The sequence below is a fragment of the Megalobrama amblycephala genome, linkage group LG5 (assembly GCF_018812025.1).
Source record: "Megalobrama amblycephala isolate DHTTF-2021 linkage group LG5, ASM1881202v1, whole genome shotgun sequence".
NCBI classification, from domain to species: Eukaryota; Metazoa; Chordata; class Actinopteri; order Cypriniformes; family Xenocyprididae; genus Megalobrama; species Megalobrama amblycephala.
In genome coordinates, this window is record NC_063048.1 from 8,395,864 (window position 1) to 8,415,963 (window position 20,100).

The 20,100-nt window shown below is 34.8% G+C and overlaps 1 protein-coding gene across 1 annotated transcript in view; it reads left to right on the forward strand.

Annotated features, from left to right (window-relative positions):
* Window positions 1–20,100, forward strand: part of scaf8 (SR-related CTD-associated factor 8) — a 51,162-nt gene that overhangs the window by 1,467 nt on the left and 29,595 nt on the right. Inside the window, exon 2 of the mRNA XM_048190577.1 lies at window positions 585–668. Coding sequence (XP_048046534.1) covers window positions 585–668 — 84 coding nt within the window. The remainder of the gene's footprint in view (window positions 1–584; window positions 669–20,100) is intronic.

Below are 20,100 nucleotides of genomic sequence, written 5' to 3' on the forward strand. Positions count from 1 at the left end.
TTATAGACAGAAAAATAATTGTTATATAGCTCAACACAATAAGTCTTATTGTTTAAATAAATTTTTCTTGATTTACCACGATTACCATGTTTTACCCTGACTAAAATCGATCTTACTGCAGTGTGCAACAAGTGTCTCATAGCAGCCACTGAGCAAACGCACAGAATAATGTTATAACATCATTTTCAACACACACAAATGTATCTAATATGATAAACAGCGCTGTTTACCCCACATACTCATTGACGGGAAGAAGCGGAAGCGGCGACTGTGGCATAATAAAAGCTCTGCTGCTCTCGAGCCGTGTGTCGCGCTCGTCTCTCATTACATTTACATTTACATTTATGCATTTGGCAGACACTTTTATCCAAAGCGACTCACATTGCATTATACTATATATTTGTATCTGAGTATGTGATTAGAAAAACTACATAGTGTGCCTTTTAAAAAAAAACAAAAAAAAAACAAGTGAATTACTGACTACAAATATACATGAAAGGCATCCAGCAGATCACATTACAATAAATGAATAATTTGCATTAAAGAATGTTAAATCACAAATTTTTGTTGTTGTTGTTTTTCAGCTGTACTCACTGAATGAATACAAACCACCTATCTCCAAAGCAAAGATGACCCAGATTACAAAATCTGCAATAAAAGCTATAAAGGTAAGTTTAATAACAAGGTAACATGACATGAAGGCCAAGTTTGTATGGAGTCCCTCAATTAATTACTCTCTTCACATTTTTGATCTTGGATTTATCCCAAACACATCTTTATTTATGACTTATACAGTGCACAAACCAATAAAAGCATCATGTGTTAATTTCCAAAAAGAAGCTATGAAAATAAAATTAATGGACATGAATGGAACAGTAAATGTTGGCATTATAATGACACAAAAATGATATACCTTTCCAGAGGCAGAATATTTACTCTGGGTTATAACATTGCTTAAAGAAAATGTACAAAGCCCCAAAAGTTCATTAATTAACTATGTCACTGTTCAAGTTGAATTAGGGATGCTCATAATTAACTGGTTAACCGACAGTAAGAATTTTGACACATTCATACTATCGGTTAACGGTTTAGAAAATAATTTGTCAAGATTTTTTGAAAAAGGTTGCTGCACGGTTAAAAAATATGCAGTACGTATAAAATTGGGTTTTTGAGAGAAAAGAAAAAAAACAATAAATTTGCGGTCAAATCGCATTTTATTATTATATTAATCTAAAATAGAAGAGAAATGTTTACAAACATAATAAACATAGCTATAGGCTGTTTTAATTCCCCTCCATAATAAATCCTATCAATTTAACGATATTCAGAGCAGATCAAGAATCAAAAATAAAAGTATCTATACAAACGTCAAGCCAAAACAAATTAATTTAAAGTGAAACTGAAACCGGCTTTAGGCTTTAGGCTCGACAACCTCGCTCATTCGGCATGCAATGTACTTGGATGCTAACTATTATTTATTATGTAAACTATGCTTTGTACAATATCCACATAAAACATCATCCTTCATATGCACAAAAATGTGTTTGGCGTAACGCCACGGTGGGGCGGTGGACACGCTGAACGGCACAGATTGTAGTATAACTTGTTATATGTATAGTTGACTGTATTTTATTTTGATAATGAACAGAATGTGATGTCAAGTTAGCAATGCTAGAACTTCAATGGTCATACAGATAAGAGTAAGACAGGGGTGTCCAAACTCGGTCCTGGGGGGCCACTGTCATGCAGAGTTTAGCTCCAACCCTGATCAAACACACCTGAGCAAGCTTAATCAAGGTCTTCAGGATAAATAGAAAACCACAGGTAGGTGAGTTTGATCAGGGTTTGAGCTTAACTCTGCAGGGCAGTGGTCTTCCAGGAACCCTGCTGTAAAGGGTTTACTTTTGTGTACACTCACAATAAAAACAGAACATTGTGCTTTTGTAAAACAAAGACAACAAACAAGATGTAATTCTGTCCATTTCCTTTCTGTGAACTTGTTTTTGGAGGGCGTCACAAAAATGAACTGAAACTCAGCATATAGTCCATTTTTTTCTTTAGTTTTGCTAATCTGTTAATTATTTAAATAAAATATATTTTATATTTTTATTCCTTTTATTTTGTTTTTCTCTGTTCACTGAAGCACTGCAGGTGCGTGATGCGCATGTAAAACTAAACCCCTGGAAAACTGGATTTTGTTATTTTAATAATTTAATTCTAATTTAACATAATCTTGTCGTTGATTGGTTAATGATCGTTAACAAGCTTCGGTTGACGGTTAGAGAATAAAAATCAAATTAACATCCTTAAGCTGAGCATATTAAACAGTTGGCATACAACTGACTTCTTTCAACAGGACAATTCTTTAGTAGTTTGAATTACTCATCTTCAAACATGAAAGCTTCCAGAGAACTACAGATTCAGAGTATGCAGTTATTCTCAGATCCCAGATGAATTTTTTTTATTTTTTTTAACTAAATTCTACTGGACATCAGTGTGTGTGTGTGTGTGTGTGTGTGTGTGTGTGTCTGTCTGTATATGTAATAAGTATTAGCCTAAGGTTGTAGAGACTCGTTAGATCATGAAAATAGACAAAACATAAATTTCATTATTGGTATGTCAGGTCTGTGTTGCACTGAGAACCTCTGTCAGTGTCTTTTTTTTTTTTTTTTTTTTAAGAGCAAAGTGAGTTTGATAAAATGTAACATGAAGGTGTCTTGAATTAGCACACAGTTTGAAGGAGAATCTCGTGGAAGATGTGGATTAATTTTTTTTTTTTTTTTTTTTAGTAAAATCAATCAAATAAGCGTACAATTTTAAACTGTCCCCTTATTAAAAGCTGTGTTTTTGGCCAAAGCACAATAAAGCAGTGTTTCTAAGACCATTTTGAGGGGGTTGCAGAATGTGTAGCTAAAGAGCCAACAACTTTTAGACTTTTATTATTAGACTTTTTTATTTAGAAAGACGTGCGTGAATGCAGTCGACTCTTCTGTCAGATGCATTTTAAATAAATTGTGTCTGAAAAATGCTTTGTCCTGATTCAGTAACTGCTGTCAGATGAGATATAAAAAAACAGTTTGGAGTTGTTGGAAGTTTATATTAGAAGTTTCACTGTTTTGTCTTTTGAAACTTCTTAAGATTTTACAATTTTTATAATGTTAATCATTTGAAAATGACCTACCACTGTCTGTTATCATGGTTTAGTGCAGTGGTTCAAACCTGTCCTGGAGGACCCCCAGCCCTGCACATTTTGTACATCTCCCTATTTCTGACCCATTTCAGGTCTTGCTGTGTCTACTAATGAGCACATGAGTTGAATCAGGTGTGATATATGAGGGAAACATACAAAATGTGCAGGGCTGGGGGTCCTACAGGACAGATTTGAGAACCACTGGTTTAGTGCATCAATGAGTATCATTCTTTGCAGTCCATCTGTACGAATTTGCATGTGTGCAGCGAGCTGATCTGTGGTGTCATTTGCAGCTGAATTATGTCTTATGTTAGAAAAACTAATGTGAAAACAGGTTACAAAGTGCTCACCAAAACCATGCATTTTGTATTGATGCCATGTGAGGAAGCTAATGGCAGTGCTAATGTAAAAAACAGTGCTCATGTAATGACTTAAGTTACTTTTTCAGTGAATTATTCATTCCAGTGTGTGTTTACTTTAAAACATGAGCTCTGTCATATTCTGCGATGGTTTCTGAAGATTGTGAGCCCTCACACATCGCACTGTGTGAAATACAGACAGAACTTGATGTTCCTGACTTGCCCTTCTTGTTTTACCCTTCATGCATCTGTATTTAAAGTTAAATAATTTAATAATAACAAGCGTCTGATAAATGTCTCGTCTTGTAGAATGCGCGCTTAGCACCGCTGCTCCCTATTCATTGAGTACGTGTGGTCGCGAAATCGAAAGTAAAATGGGAGTGTTTGCACATAATAGGAGAACATTATCCATTTTTATTTCTATGATCAATTTGTGGAAAGGAGTTCAGTTAGGAGGTCAAAAGTTGTAGAAGCTCATAAATCATGTACAGTAAGATCTGAAGAGACTGAAATCATACAGGAGAGAAGTCAGTCAGTTGAGTTTGTGGCAAAACCTTTTACAGTGCTTGCGTATTGTTGTCTTGTACTGCATATGATAATTCATACTCAGAAAGAAGAACTGAGAAGTAGTAGTAGAACTGAAATGACATTCGTTACAAGATGATTAGTTTAAACATTTCAAATGCACCTGAATATTTTTCTAGTTTTCTCTATTTTGTCATTGAGGATTTCTTAAAAATACTGTGTAAAAATCTCATCTCATTCTCGTGTACTCAATCTCACGTGAGCTAACTGTCTCGTCACACCCTTAATTATTAGTAAAGCCTGTTATAACTCTTCTTTGTGCTTGCTGACTTCATAGTAACACTTCTTTATAAAGCAAAAATTGCAAAAGAAAAAGGCAATATGGCGAAACTGAGCCACTCAAAATCACCGCAAGAGAAATTCCTTCACTGTGACAGCCCTGTTTGCACAGTACTTTAAATTGAGTTTGAATATCATTTTGCATGACTTTAACAGCCAAAATGAAAGGGACAATGGATAATTTTCCTCATGTGAACAAACAAGTGTGTTCCATGACACAAATTGTATCAGTCCCTGAGTATGTATTTTGAATAATGGTGAAATAACTTCATTGCGAGTGCAACTCAACAGAGTGCTTGCAGAGAGAGGCAGCACCTGCCCACACGCCCTCATGATTGTGCGCTCCTGCCCACATGCCCCAATGATTTACGATTGATTTTCTTGCATCTCTGGTCGTGCCGTGAATAGAAAATAGCTTGAAGCTGGAATCTTATCGCATTGCTTCTGGTCTGGACACTTCTGTTATTCTGCTGTCTTTACAATTAAAATGGAGTACCCATAGGTCCTCAAAGTCTTAAAATATCTTAAACGCCACTTCCCTTTGTCAGCAAAAGTCCACAGATGAACCAATCCGATGGTGCAACTCGAATCATAATATTTCAAGATTAATGACTGTGTGCATATGAGCCGCTTTCAGTTGCCGAGCTCCAAGATTTTATCATGTTTTGTTCATTGTTACAGTGGCACTGACAGGATTTTGTGAGTAGCAAGTAAACACAACAGTGTTCCTTTTGCTGCTGTAAAACTGTATCTCATGCAAGTACAGTTGGTTATGGTTTAAGTGGACGTAAACATTTGGGTGAAAACAGGATATGTGTCCGTATCCATGGATTCAGTCTTAAAGGGACCGTAGCCTATATTTGTCATTAATGTTAATAAAATAACAAATTATGTTAAATAAATGTGTACATGGTAAATAAACCTACTGTAACTGAAAAACAAGTTTATTTCATTTGTATCTCTATAGTATTTGTTGTATTGTTTGTAATTTGTTAATTTCTTTTTATATAACAACAATTATATATTGCCCTTTGAAGGTTTTTGGACACTGACATTTTTGTTCTTTATGTTTGTGAAAAGCACATTAAAAAGTGGCAGTCATCAGGATCCAAGCATCAATGATCCATGTAGACAATTAGACGATACAACTAAACTGTATCTTAAATATAATATGGTTTTTACATTTCAGTCCATTTACAATGTTTACTTGTAATTAGGGTTTAAAACAGAAAATCACTACCTCTTACTATTAGATTGAAAGAAGAAAAAAACCCTTTAAGAAATTGTGATTATAACATATCTGGAACATGTGGAATACTATTAAACATTTAAAGGATTAGTTCACCCAAAAATGAAAATTCAGTCATTAATTACTCGCCCTCATGTCGTTCCACACCCGTAAGACCTTCGCTTATCTTCAGAACACAAATTAAGATTTTTTTTTTTTTGGGTAAAAGCCAATGGCTTTTGAGGCCTGCATTGAGAGCGTGTTAACTTAGACTTTAAAACTCTAAAAACAAGGTGCTCTAAAAACATATTTAAAACGATTCATGTGAACACAATGGTTCAACCTTAATGTTATGAAGCAATGAGAACACTTTTTGTGTGCAAAAAACAACTTTATTCAACAATATGTAGCACTCGTCACTGAACTAAACACTAAAGCTTCGAAGCTTTACGAATCTTTTATTTCGAATCAGTGGTTCGGACTTCGAGCACTGCCAGTATCATGTGAACCATTAGAAATTTTGAAACACTTATGACACAAAGAAGCCTCTTTACTGAAATCATGTGACTTTGGCAGTTTGAAATTGTTTGATACGTGCTCTGAACCACTGATTTGAAACAAAAGATTCATAAAGCGTTGAAAAAAGTTATTTTGTTTTTTTTGTACACCAAAAGTATTCTCGTTGCTTCATAACATTAAAGTTGAACCACTGTAATCACATGAATTGTTTTAAATATGTCTTTAGTAGCATTCTAGGCATCTTGTCAATGGAGGCCTCACTGAGCCATCAGATTTCATCAAAAATATCTTAATTTGTGTTCTGAAGATGAACGAAAGTCTTACGGGTGTGGAACAACATGAGGGTGAATAATTAATGACAGAATTTTCGGGTGAACTAACCCTTTAAATTAACATTTTCTAAGTCCATAATTAGTTATCCTTAGGCCCTTTTCAGTTTTATTTATTTTTATAATATGTGTGGTTTCCTCATCTTTAAAAGTGTGTATTTGTGTGAACTATTGTGTAAATAATGATTTGTAGACAATTTTAATAAATATATTCTTTTAAAAGTAGGGATACACTGATTCCACTTTTTCCAGAATGAGTATGATACTGTTACTTTCACTTTTGTACTTGTGGATAACAATTATCAATACCTATTTTTATTGCATTTGTAATATTTAAAAATATTGGATAGAGAAACCATAGGAATATGAATTGTATTAGTTTGCTTAATTTGTTTAGCAAATAGATGTTTTCTTCAGTTATTTTATATTTAGTTCAGTTATGATATGTTTTATATATAATGTATCCATTGTGAATCTGCAGGACTTTGTTTAGATTTTGTCTTTGTATGGAAAGTAGCATTTTAGTTAATAATTCATTTGAAAAGTGCTTTTGTCTTAGTCTTGGCTGTGAGTGCACATGCATTTTATTTATGGCTTGTTGATAAGGTGATTTTTAAATAGTTAATGATGTTGCTTAATTGCTTAAAAGAATATGACAATGTTCATCCTTTTTAAAACCAAGGTTAACTTTTGAAGTTTTTTTGTCTTTTGGGATATAAATAGTAATTATAATAAATATGTTATTTTAATTGTATAAATATTGTATTAAGTCTGCAATGCATCAAGTATTGGACAGAATTATATATACTGATTGTTATATGATTTGTGTAATAGAAGAAACAATACAGCGTGTAAAAGAGCATTTATAGCTGTTTTAGCCACTAACCTGATTTCTAAATGATTTGAAGACAAAGGGGATTTCACACTGGAGGAACCTTTTCATAGTTTCTAGAACTATTGGCTGAAGTACCCAGATTTTGCCGTGTTCGCACCGCAGGAACTAGGAACGATTTTAGTTCTAGGAACTCCTTTTGGGGAAACTAAATTAGCTCCTACTTCAGAGTCGGGTCTAAACCAGCACTATAGGAACTATCAGTGACATGAGTGTACGTTGATTGGTCAAACACCGGCACCTGGCATTTTTAAGAAGCTGTGTAAACATATTTACTTCATGAACATGGGAAACAGTGATAACAGCATTCACCTGTTGTCTGCTGGGTTGTTCTTTTCTCCTCCTCGATTATATGTAATACTGAAAGTTGTCATAGGAGATTTAATCTCTTAGCCCCAATTTTTCCTCTTACAGTCGTGTAAATTGTGTTTACATTTCATCTCTGTTATCACGAAACACAAACACAGCTCCGGTCACGGCAGTCTTCGTCCACCGGTTTTTAGTGTTTGTAAATGCCGCGCTTAAAGATTGCGCTGTCAGCCGCTTCAGAGTTCCTACTTCCGGTGCGAATGCAACCAGGAACATGGCCCGGAGGAGAAATTAGTTCTCGGGGAACTATCCTAGTGGGTAGTTCCTATAACTGAGTTCCTAGAACTATTTGGTGTGAAAGCCCCTATAGATCATGTGAAGTGGTATGTTATGTGTTGGGTATTTCAGGTTGTTGTGTGTAGAGTTTCATACATTGTGGCAACACAGTGTAGATGAGTGTATCTCACAAAAAAGGCCTTGTTTTTACCTGGTAAGATGTTTTTGGTGATCCAATCACAAGTGGTCAGTGCTAAATGTTTCAAACAGATTTTTTAAAGTGCAAAAGAACTATAAAGAACAATAGGTAACACTTTACAATAAAGGTCCCATTAGTTAATGTTAGTTAATTCATTAAGTAGGCTAACATTAACTAACAATGAGCAACAGCTACATTTGTTACAGTATTTATTAATCTTTAACATTAATAAAAATACAACTGTTCATTGTTAGTTCATGTTAGCTCAAGCCCATTACAAATATACAACTTTTGATTTTAATAATGTATTAGCAAATGTTGCAATTAAAATGAACTAAGATTAATAAATGTATCAAGTTTTCTTCGTTAATTAATGTAATTAACTAATGTTAAATAATGGAGCCTTATTGTAAAGTGTTACTGAACAATAATAAATAATCAGACATTTTCAATATCCAGGCCTCTTTTAGGTTTGATTAAAATGTAAAAATGTTTAAGTTTGAAAACGAATAGACTAAGTATTTGGTGCTTTGATGAACACCATTGCGAATCAAAAATCTGAATGGCTGCTTAAAACATTTAAATTCTGTTTAAATTTAAAGCTGCTGTCCATTTTTGGCCCTCTAGCGGTTAATAAACACAACTGCACGCGCCTTGCGGAGGAACATTCTATGGCGAGTCACACAGTTACGGTGATACTCTGCGGCGAGTCCTACCAGTCTGGGGTGAGTTTCCCGAAAGCATCGTTAGCCAACTATGGTCGTAAGTCCCATTGAACTCTATTGGTAACGACGGAACTTGCGACCATAGTTCGCTTTGGGAAACGCACCCCTGGTCTGAAATAGTCCGAATATAAACACTTATTATAAGTGTCCTATAATGATTCAGGATAAGACAAAAACACGGTTTGGAAAATGGATTCATGTTGTATATTCTCATTATATAATTTTTGTAAATTTTTAACACAAAAAAAAGTTGCGGACTGCAGCTTTAATACATGTTTACTTTAATAATGCAATAAAATTCAATATGTATATCCCACATTCTGCTACAGTAAATCCATGGTAAATGATGCCGATTTGAGATTGAAAAGCCTTCTGTTGCATTATGCAGTTTTTCTCCTGTTTGTCAGTGCTGTTTCATCTGGCTTTAAACTAGTTTAAATCACAGAGACATTTGTGTTCTTCGCTGAATCTCACTCGATCTCACAGTGCTGTTTAGTAGTCATGTGACTGAGACCGATAAGAGAGTAAACACATCCGCTCTAGTAAAGTTTTCGCTGCTGTTCCAACTTTGAGCCAAGCAGATAAATGGACCGTGTGACGTGGTTGAAATGAGTAGTGCTGTTTCGTTCCAATTTTGACACAAACATTATATCGAACTCTTGATATCGCTTTGAGGAAAGTTATATTTCGTTAATTATCATTAGTGTTTTACCGCCCAACGCCTATTCAACATTCTCAGGTGAAAGCAGGTAGGACATCCAATGGTATCCCTCGGACCGAGGGATATGATTGGATGATTTTATGGTCCTATGCCTTCCAATGATGATGTAATACATATACATACAATCAGGCCACTTAAATGATTGCTATCGGGATGTGAAGAGACGTTCATCCAGCATTACAAAACATGTTTTTGAAGGAAATCACCGACCCTGCCTTTAATACCAGGTGGAAACGGCAGTGTCTCGGTTGACCACTTTTGATTTGATCATTGAAAATGTGTCTTAACACCTGGTGGAAACAGGGTCACACAGTTGTCTTTAAATGCTTTAAAATCTCTTCTTTTGTAGTAAAAGCAGCAGCAAACCCACATTTTTTTGTTTTTTATGTGTTTAGTATCTACTATTTGATGCTTTAGTATGTTTGAGGGTGTTTCTTTATGTATGATATAAGGTATATGATACAAATGAAGACAAGCATGAGTAATAAAAACCATCAGCTTGGTACAATTCACATATCAAATTTCTAAAGTAACACAAGAAGTAACTGATTTGGAGCACATAATATACAAAATAGAATGGGCTACTCAAGTACTTTATTTAAATATTCTCTTTACATTTTCCACTCATTCTTTGTATAAATCATGGCCCAAGCTCAAGACATTACAGGTTATGTGTGTCAGTTTTCTATCTATTTTCATTGTAACTCATCACAGGTTTTGTTGCTGTTTCTGGGACATTGCCGTTGTTGCATACTTGGTATATTGAACTCCTAATGTATTTGTTTTTCTGTGAATAACACCTCTTTCCCCTTCCCTCAGCAGCTCTCCCAGCTCCCCCAAAGCACTGAAAGTCAAGCAGGAGGATGGGGCGAGAGAGAGTTTCAAAGAGATAAGGGAACCCCTAACCAGCTTAGGTAGGAGATGGGCTGTTTCAAAAGGAGGATGGAAGAAGCCACATGAGAAATTACTCAAATTGCTCTTTAATATAGGCAGGAGTATTAGGGGGCCCTTATGGTTCCCAGGGTTCACTGCTTCAGTGATGTCATCACACCTGTATTTATGTATTGCGGGTGTAGACCAATGCCATTTGAAGAGTGTTTTGAATGGAAGTGCTAAGTTTAATCCCTGCGGGTGTTGGTCTTAGTATCTCTTCTTGGTGTTAAGACAACTTCTGTGTAAAAAGTTTGTCTGGAAAGGTCTTAACTTGAGTTCTTTCAGAGATTTGACGCTTTCATTTTAGATAGATTAGGCTGCTATTTTGAGTTTGATCAAGTGAGAGATGTAGTTGTTGAGTGTGGAATGTCTGAAGAAGGTGTGTTGGTTGTCATAATGAACATCAAGTTGAAAAATTACCTCTTTCTGAATGCCCCCGATATAGTATAATATAGGGATGCACCGATTATGATTTTTTTTTTTTTATCGAAAAACTAGGGGTGTGACGATACACTTAGCTCACGAGACGATGCACAATATTGGGTTCATAAGAACAAGACTATATTTTAATGCTATTTTTAAGAAGTCTTCAGTGACGAAATGGTTTTTTTTTTTGCCGATACCGATTATAAAGGGGGATTCTAATACTGATATTTGTCACTTGCCTACTTATTTGAACTTTTGTCATTAGATTAGCCTACTGTTTTCATCATGTTTCAAATTGGCCAAGTAAAAAAAAAAAAACTTGCCTTAAGGGATGCTAGCTAGTTTATTGCATCATCAAATCATTTTCATTGAATCAATTCAATGAAATAATTTAATCAATTAAATCAATGAAATCATTGAATCAATTCAATCAAATCATAAATTCATTGGATCAATTTATCATTCAACAGGCCAACATGAATAGAACCGAAAAAAAGATGCATATGAAATAAACAGTGCTTTTCAGGTAGGTCTAACATAGTTTTAAGGTACAGAAATTGAATAAAGCAAACAAATGTAATATAACTACATATTCTTCACTATATAAATTAAATGTAAATTAATTCAAGTTTTAGTCAAGAGTAGTGAGCTTTTTTGTCTTTTGTTGTTTGCCTGTTGTCTGTTAACAAAAATAAATCATAGCAAGAATGTTTGGCTGCTGTCACTTTAAGAGCTGCCCGGATCCAGTATACTGATACTGTACACATGCGTTTTACTTCTCAACTGTTTACATGTACTTAAGACATAACTGACTATTTACTAGGATGGGCATTTTGATATAAGTTTGAATGAATTTGTCCATTAAAGTGAAAGAAGGCATGAAAAAGAACTCAATTCAGTATTTGCACGCTGTCTGACATGCGGCTTTCTGGGCGTTCACTTCGGATGTGTGTGTGCAACTTCTCGTGCGGCGAGTACTAAATGGAGTTTTCTTTTGTGTTGGCTTGCGCTTGAATATTTAAATCTGACTAAAAAAAACAAATGCAAATGATAAAGTTTTGTGACGATGAGGCACTGATGGGTCACGCTGGCCCCGGGCAGTTGTCGAGCACTGCTATATTTTGTACAGATTTCATTTTGTTTATGCAAATATTTAACTATTTTACCCAGAGAAAAACATTGGGTATTTACATAAATTCCTTGGTTCAAATTAGATTTTTGTTCACATTTTTTGATGGGGATTTTAAATAGTGATGAAAGCCAAAATATTAAATTTTGTTTTTACCCCCTGTAATTTGGCTCCAAATCTCAGGTGAAAATTGTCATTTTCACCTTGCTCTACAAAATATTAGATTACTCAGTAAATATTCATACATATATGTGAGCAATATCACACGAGTATCCTTAGCACGTGTTGATACAGAGCCATATCGCATGGCTAAGAGTGTGATATTGCGTCTACAGTTCGATGGCACAAGTGTGTAAATAAATAACAACAGGGTGCTTTTGAAATATGACACCATTGTATGTGAGCTTAACTGAGCTGGATAATGACATCACTGTTTTCTCCACAGCTGCTGTATAGATAAATTAACTAAATGAATAACTACTGATTTTTACAAAGGAATGAATCAGTACTGAATTTACTTAAGCTGGACAATGACACAGTTTTCTTCTAGAGCTGCTATACAGCCAAAACTATTTGCCAGTTATCACTGTAAAGCTGCTTTGACACAATATCCATTGTAAAAAGCGCTATATAAATATAAAAAGTATTAAAAAAAATATTAAAAATATATAAAAAGGTGACTTGACTTGACTTAACTTCTGCCACGGATTCAAATCTCAGGTTGACGGTTTAACAGTTGAACCTAAGCCTTCATACTAATTCTAAAACGTCACTTTAGAACTAGTAACGAAGGAATGTTGAGTCGCTTCATTGAAGCTTATTGTATTATGTAGTGTAGAGTATAAGCGATTGCATACCTGCATCTAGCTGATATTCTTCAGGTCAATCTTGCTCATAATCACAATACCACTTTGAATGTAAGAAAGCAATATCTTTGTCCTTTTAACATTTAAGGGGATTTCACATGACAGTGCTAGTCAATGCATTTGTCTTTTGCGTCTTATAAGGTGTTGTTTAACGTAAAAACAATATCCTTATTTAAAATATATAAAAGTCTTTTCTACTGACATGCTCATAAAAACCTTCTTTGTTGCAATAATGTAACTTTCACTGAAGTTGAAATCACAATCACTAACGGGCCCTTTCTCAATTCCGAATACCGCATGCTATTTATATTTATTGAAAAATATTTAAATAAACAATATTAACCATTATAAAAGTAAAGGAACTTAACTTTGCCTTTAGCCAAATCAATTTGCTCTGGAACAAGTAATAGATTACTAAGACCAAAAATGGTCCATTTGATATACCTAAAATGAATTATACCTCACGTTTAAAAACATAAGCGCATCAAATTCCCAAAGGACTGGCCAAGATAAAGTTCACGTCACATATTTGAGGTCTAAACTACATTCTCGCCTAAAAAAACTCTTAAAAACTGCAATCTGTGACACAACATCAGTAGCATTTGTAAAATTACGGTGACACTCGTCGTGAGAAAAGGTGCAAATCAAGTGAGGCAAAAGGTGAGATACTGGTAGAATATTGCATGGCTGGAAAGTCTCTCAGGCATAGTAGTAAAAGAATAAGAAAATGTGCGGTATAGCTTGAGCTGCTAGTAATCTGAGCTGTCTGTAATCTGGCTCTGTATTGAAGGAGTTTGTGTTTGAACTTGTTTTGAGGATGGAACACTTGGCATAGCTTGAATCTTGCTGCGCGTGCTCTCAGGTGAGAGCGTGTCTTAAGAGGGCATCATGTTTGCTGAGAGCAACAAAAGGAAGGGTTGTGTGGAAAGCCCTAATATGAACATGGTTTGGGTGTGGTTTATGCAAATTACTTGCCTTGGGCCTGCAGTCACTCTTTCAGAGTACTCCAGATTCATTAAAGTTTGACTGGGGTAAAGAACAAATCCATGTGCTTATGCATGTGTTGTGAATTAGGTAGATTTTTTTTGTAAAAAGTTCTCTTTTGCATAAAATGAATATACGCAGACCCATTTTTTTTTGCGATTTATTAAATTTGTGATGACATCGGTCAATATTGGCATTTGAATTAATCAACATCTGAATTTAATTTTCTGTATTAAAAACAATGTCCTCTCACAAGACGAGTATAGTGTTATGTTTCGTTATTAATTATTCAGCAATTTAGGTCTATATCACTTTCCAGTTTGTCTGTGTTTAGCACTACAATGACCTGAAACACACAGACTGCAGATTTACAATGATTTAAAAAGAAAAAAAAAATGAAATCATGCATGACTTACAAGTGCAAGTTAAATGCACTTGAGACAAATAGATGTTCTGTTTATTCATTCTCCGAGTTGAGGAATGACTGCGTAGTGCTGTATTACCCGTAATTTGTAGTCACTTAATCTGGGGACACACTTAACAACTAGCTGAAACATTCCAAGACTGTACACAACACACTTAAAGACTGTTTCCATTGACAGGAGCAGATTTTAATCTTTGAGAGTCAGAGAGGAGCACAAATCTAATGTCTGAGTCAGTCCACTACACAACACACTTAACGATTATTGAGTGATGACGGGCTATTCTGTCGAACTCAACTGTGCAAGATTTGTACCGAAACAAACATGGATGTCAAGCTGCCTCACTTATTTGCAGTGCAATTTGTGCTTAACACTCTGAGGTCTGAAGGTATCGCCGGCGATACCACCGTGGTTTTTTCTTATCAGTGTGAAAGAGACTCAAAATACTCCGTCAATGTTGCACATACAATTAAGAGTTATACACCATTTTAATCTGTGGAATATCTTCTTTCATTTGTGTACACTCAGAGTAAAAACAAAATGTTGTGCTCTTTGTAAAATAAAGAAAACTAACATGATGCGTGATCTCTCCTCTCCCTCTGAATGAAGTCCAATCTGATAGTTCTTAGAAAATGAACTGTAACTTAGTGAATACTAATGACAAAAAAATTGCACTTATGTCTAAAAAAACGTTAAGATGTCAGGTTTTAAAACATGTAAGTCAAATCGAAAACAAACCTTCTGTGTTTATGTAATCTGTATGAAAAGAGAGCCATGTCAGAAGTCCGTGATTCAGCTCATTATCTGCTAATGCGGCCACACCCACGGAGCGAGCGCTATTCAGACGCAAATTCAGAGGCAATACATGCATTCATCATCTCAATCGTGTATTTATTGTCTTCAAAAGTGTTTTGAATAGCCATATTTAGCGATCTCTTGCCTCTGTTAGTTCCTTGATTGTCACATGATATTCCTCTTCTTTTACTGAGGCATTTGTGGACAAAAGGGGCAGAGCGCCCTCCGGCTGCAAGTATGAATGATGAAAACACAGTATCCAGCACTCATAGTAATGACAATAAATATAGAATAATAAATATTATCTCTGTATAGAAAATTGATATAAACATATGAGAATCCATCAATATTTCTCCAAATGTGTATGCTTTTAAGCATATTAAGAAATTATGGTCAATATAAGATTTTAAGAGTCAAAATGTGAAGCTTGAGTCTTAGATCTTTTTAATGATGTATAGTTTGTCAACTGCACATCAACATTTAGGCTCTATAATATAACAAATATAGTAGCCTATATGAAATGCTCTAGAGGTAGGAATGTTCAGACGCTTTGCATCACAGAAATACATTATATTTGAAAGTATATTAAAATAGAAAACCATTATTTGGTTAGAGACTTGAGACTTATTTTAAAAACATTATAATGGCATTATAATGTGTTCAATCTTTTGACTGGTAGTGTAATTTAACATAGGCCTATACAAAATTTTCTTCATATCATGTGCTATAATACGTGCATGCATGAGATCACAAAAATCATGTTTTTTTTGTCCTGAGTGGACTTTAATCCTGTTATTAGCATGATCACAGAGGGTTTTTTCACAGCCTACCTGACTGAAAGGCCTCATTAATATGCAAGTCATTTCAGGTCATTATTATTCAATTCTTTTGTCTTCTCAGGTGAGAATCACCCATTATACATGAGGATTCCCGCCTCCTCGCATACTGTGTTTCTTGACCAAAAGTGTCTTAGAAAATTTAAATCTCTCTATTGTTTTATATGAAGGAGTAGGAAGGATAATTTTTACTTCATTCTGAAGCAAAAACTCTAGTCTACAACCTCCAATACCTAGAAGTCTTATGAACACAGATTTAATATACTTTTTTTGGCCTTATTTCAGTGACTTAAGTTTTTTGTTTTTTCAATAACCACGCATAAACGTTATTCCTTCAAAAACACAAACATGTACATACATGTTCCTCACATATTATTGTAGCCTAGTTTGTGCTGAATACAGTGTAATGACACTTTTTCCATTAATATGTTTATGAACAACTGAAAAAAGCACAAATGTCAGGGCATGTCAAAACTTCTCCAGGGCCCCAAAAATCCTCAGACCCCTGAGGGTTAAAAAAGGGGAAAACCCTGCTGACCACACTGGTGGTTTCATTCATGAAATTTTAAACGTAACTTGAAGTTTCTGTAGACATTTTATTATGCATTTTCTGATTAATTTAATTAATTACAACATTTCTAGTGCTGTTTTTTTAAACCTATAATCAAGCAATAATGTAGACTGTTCTCAAATCAGGAATTAAAAATTGGTTTGTTCTAAGCAAAAACACTTGGCTATTTTTTTCATTCCAGTTCTAGAGTTACCGGTTAGAACAAAATTTAAAAATACTGCTTTATTTATTCTGAAACAAAAGTCATTTAAAATGTTATTTGTATATTTTAATATTTATTTTATCAGTCTACAGTAAATGTAAATGCTATTTAACTGGACTGCTAACACTGGAAACTCTAAAAAGCATGCAGAGGTATTCAAGGAACTGTATTTCCTCATCACATTTCCTCAATTATATTAGATATAATTACAGTGTATATATAAAATTATTTTATTTACAGATGTCATGATTTTTTTTTAATTAGTTAGATATTTTAAATACATATATTCAGAAACAAGTGCAGTTAAATAGCCTACATAAGCTACCATTTTATTTTTTGTTTACCTTTTATTAGACCCAGGTCGAAATAAATGGATAACTACTTGATGTTATTTTTAAAATGAGAGAAATCACTGCTTATTCTGAATTTATACAGAATGCAGTTTCACTTTCTTTCTTTTTTTTGTTGTTGTTTGGTCTGCAGAACTAAACGCCTAAATACAATTAACTTGCGATGTTAACTAATAGTTAAATAAAACATAAAAAGTTTGACAAAATTACAAAAATGAGGATGAATGATGTTTGATGACGGCCTGACAGTCGTGCAGTGTGTTCCCGGCTTTACTGATTCCAAATTACGTGACAACATTATAGTAAGTAATGTAATCCATCACATGTATACATTTAAGTTAATATAATCTGACTAATTTGATTACTTTTTGATTTCTTTTGACTTAATTTATCACATTGATTTGAATAGGATAATCTTGTACCACAATGATATAAAAATAAGAAGAGAAAGTAAATAAATTCCATTCTTTATCAACCACATGGTGTGCATTAAATATTACATTACGTCAGGGTTTCCCAGTGATGGAACTGCAGGGGTTTGTGAGTTTATTGAAAAGCTGCTAAGCTATTAAATAAATCATAAAAAAATATTAAAATGAAAGTAATTTTAAAATAAAGTCTAAAATAGAACACTTGAAAAGGTTTAAAAATATATGTAAATTTTGTTTACCTGCATTTCATGTGACCATTACCCGTCACTAGTGTGTGTATGTGTGTCAGAGGTTCTGCTGACAAAAAAGTCGGTGATTCCCTGCATTGCATGTAAATAAGAAATAGTGTGAAAAGTGCTGACTTTGGTACCAAGTCGGTACTGAAATTTTAAAACTGGTGATGCCAGCCTTTCCCCCATCATTTTGAGCGCTGTGACGGCACACTCTCACAATGCTCCTGTGTGTATCTGTTAAAGCTCTCTGTGGAGCGCGTCAAAGAGGTGTTTTTTGCTAAATGTTTTTGAAGCGTTCATCATTGTAGCCAATCACTGACACATGTTGAGCAAACACAGTGGCCAATCAGAGGTGTTTAAAGGGATAGTTCAGCCAAAAGTAACCAAAATAACCACAAAAAGTAACCAGTAACCAAACAGTTCTCATCCCCCCATTGAATTCCATAGCATTTATTTTTCTTACTATGGTAGTCAATGTGGGTTGAGATCTGTTTGGTTACTGACCAAAATATCTTTATTTGTGTTTAGCAGAACAAAGACATTTAAACAGGTTTGAAACAACCTGAGGGTGAGTAAATGATGACACAATTTTCATTTTTGGGTGAACTATCCCTTTAAGAATCTGCTCAACAGCACTCAAAATGCTGGCATTGTCACATTTTTAAAATTTTTTGTACCAAAGTCGGTACTTATGACACCATGACGTGAACATTTTAATGTGTTACAAAGACAAAAGCCTTGGAAAGACAGAATTACATGGTAAAATGACTCATTCAGTGATAATTCAAATAATAATTAGTGCTCCTCAGGAGCTGATTAGATATGCAATGTTAAGAAAATGCTTCTTAAAAGTGAAATGCATTCTGTAAATCCAGTGATCAAATGCTGTGTGACTCTGAGTTTTCAGTGATAGGCACATGACTAGTGGTTTGTCTGTGTGTGCAATTCCACAAACCTGGAAGACCTTCTGAACATACATAAGCAGTAGTATTTTTTTAAAAAGGAAAATTTAAAAGAAAAGTAGTAGTTAACATTAATGCAGCAGGTATAGGCTGCTGTCACTTTAAGAACTGATAATACACATCTGATTGCTTTCCCAACTGTTTAAATTCATTTAAGACATAACCGACTCTGTTCAAGCACAATGAGCATGAAAAGAGTTCTGAATTCAGGATTGCATGCTGTTGCTTTTTGTGTGTGCTTCGGGTGTGTTGGTGTCTGCATGAGTATTGCATGAAGTTTTTTTGCATGCCTTTTCTCATTCATGCATGTTTCTTTATCATTCTAACATATCAATAACTTTATTGCTGTAGCTACTAAGCTGCACGGATATATTTACGCACAGCATTATGCACAAAAAAAGCTTGCTTTTTTTCACCATTAAAGCTGCAGGGCATACAAGAAGAAAAAAGTTTGCTACACACTGTCTCTCTGCAGGGCTTGACTACACAGCAAACTCTCACTTCACACAAACAAGCGGCTCTGGCTCGCAAAACTGTTTCCCATGTTCCACTATGGTAAATTCAAATTCCGTAAAATTTTTCCGTAGTGTGTGCGACATGTCACACTGTTTAGTTTGAGGCACCAAGTAGGGCTTAAAACAAACTTCACTCAAGCATGCATATGTACATGAAATGAATGCATGTGTACATATGAAGTAACCACATATACGTGTATACTATGAAATGCTTAAAGGTGATAAAGAGGATCTTTTCGTCGACTGAGAAACCAAAGACTGTTACTGAGTTTTTGAAATGAGCGCATGCGTAAGAACAACCCCCCTTCCTTTCGAGGGAGTGCCTCCCAAAATTCGTGCACGAGTATTTGAACACGAGTGTTTACCACCGGCACTCGTTGTATCGTGTTAGTGGATTCATTATGTCGGACTCACCGCAGGTAACTCATAATCTGAAGTTGTTACTCCTGTCTCCGGACAAAAACATTGTATGCGGCGCCTGTGGAGTGTGGAAAGTTACTGGAGCGCGCAGCCGCGCTCGTCTCTCACAAGGAACGTCATGGCAGTGATTGACAAGCCAGAGGGCCAATCGTTTACGCGATGATCGAGTAAACGATTGGCTGATGTTTTTAAGGCCCTACCTCGTGCACAGATGATGTATATTAATATTATTCCTTTCAGTGCACCTAATAAATAGTCTTTTATCAGTTAGTAAAGACAGTTTCAAGTAATATTGCAAAAATGTATAAAACAAAACATCCTCTTTAGCACCTTTAAATACACTGAAATTCTGACAGATACATCTAATGTCACTTGAGAGTACATACAAACTCTTGCATATACACCTATTAACCC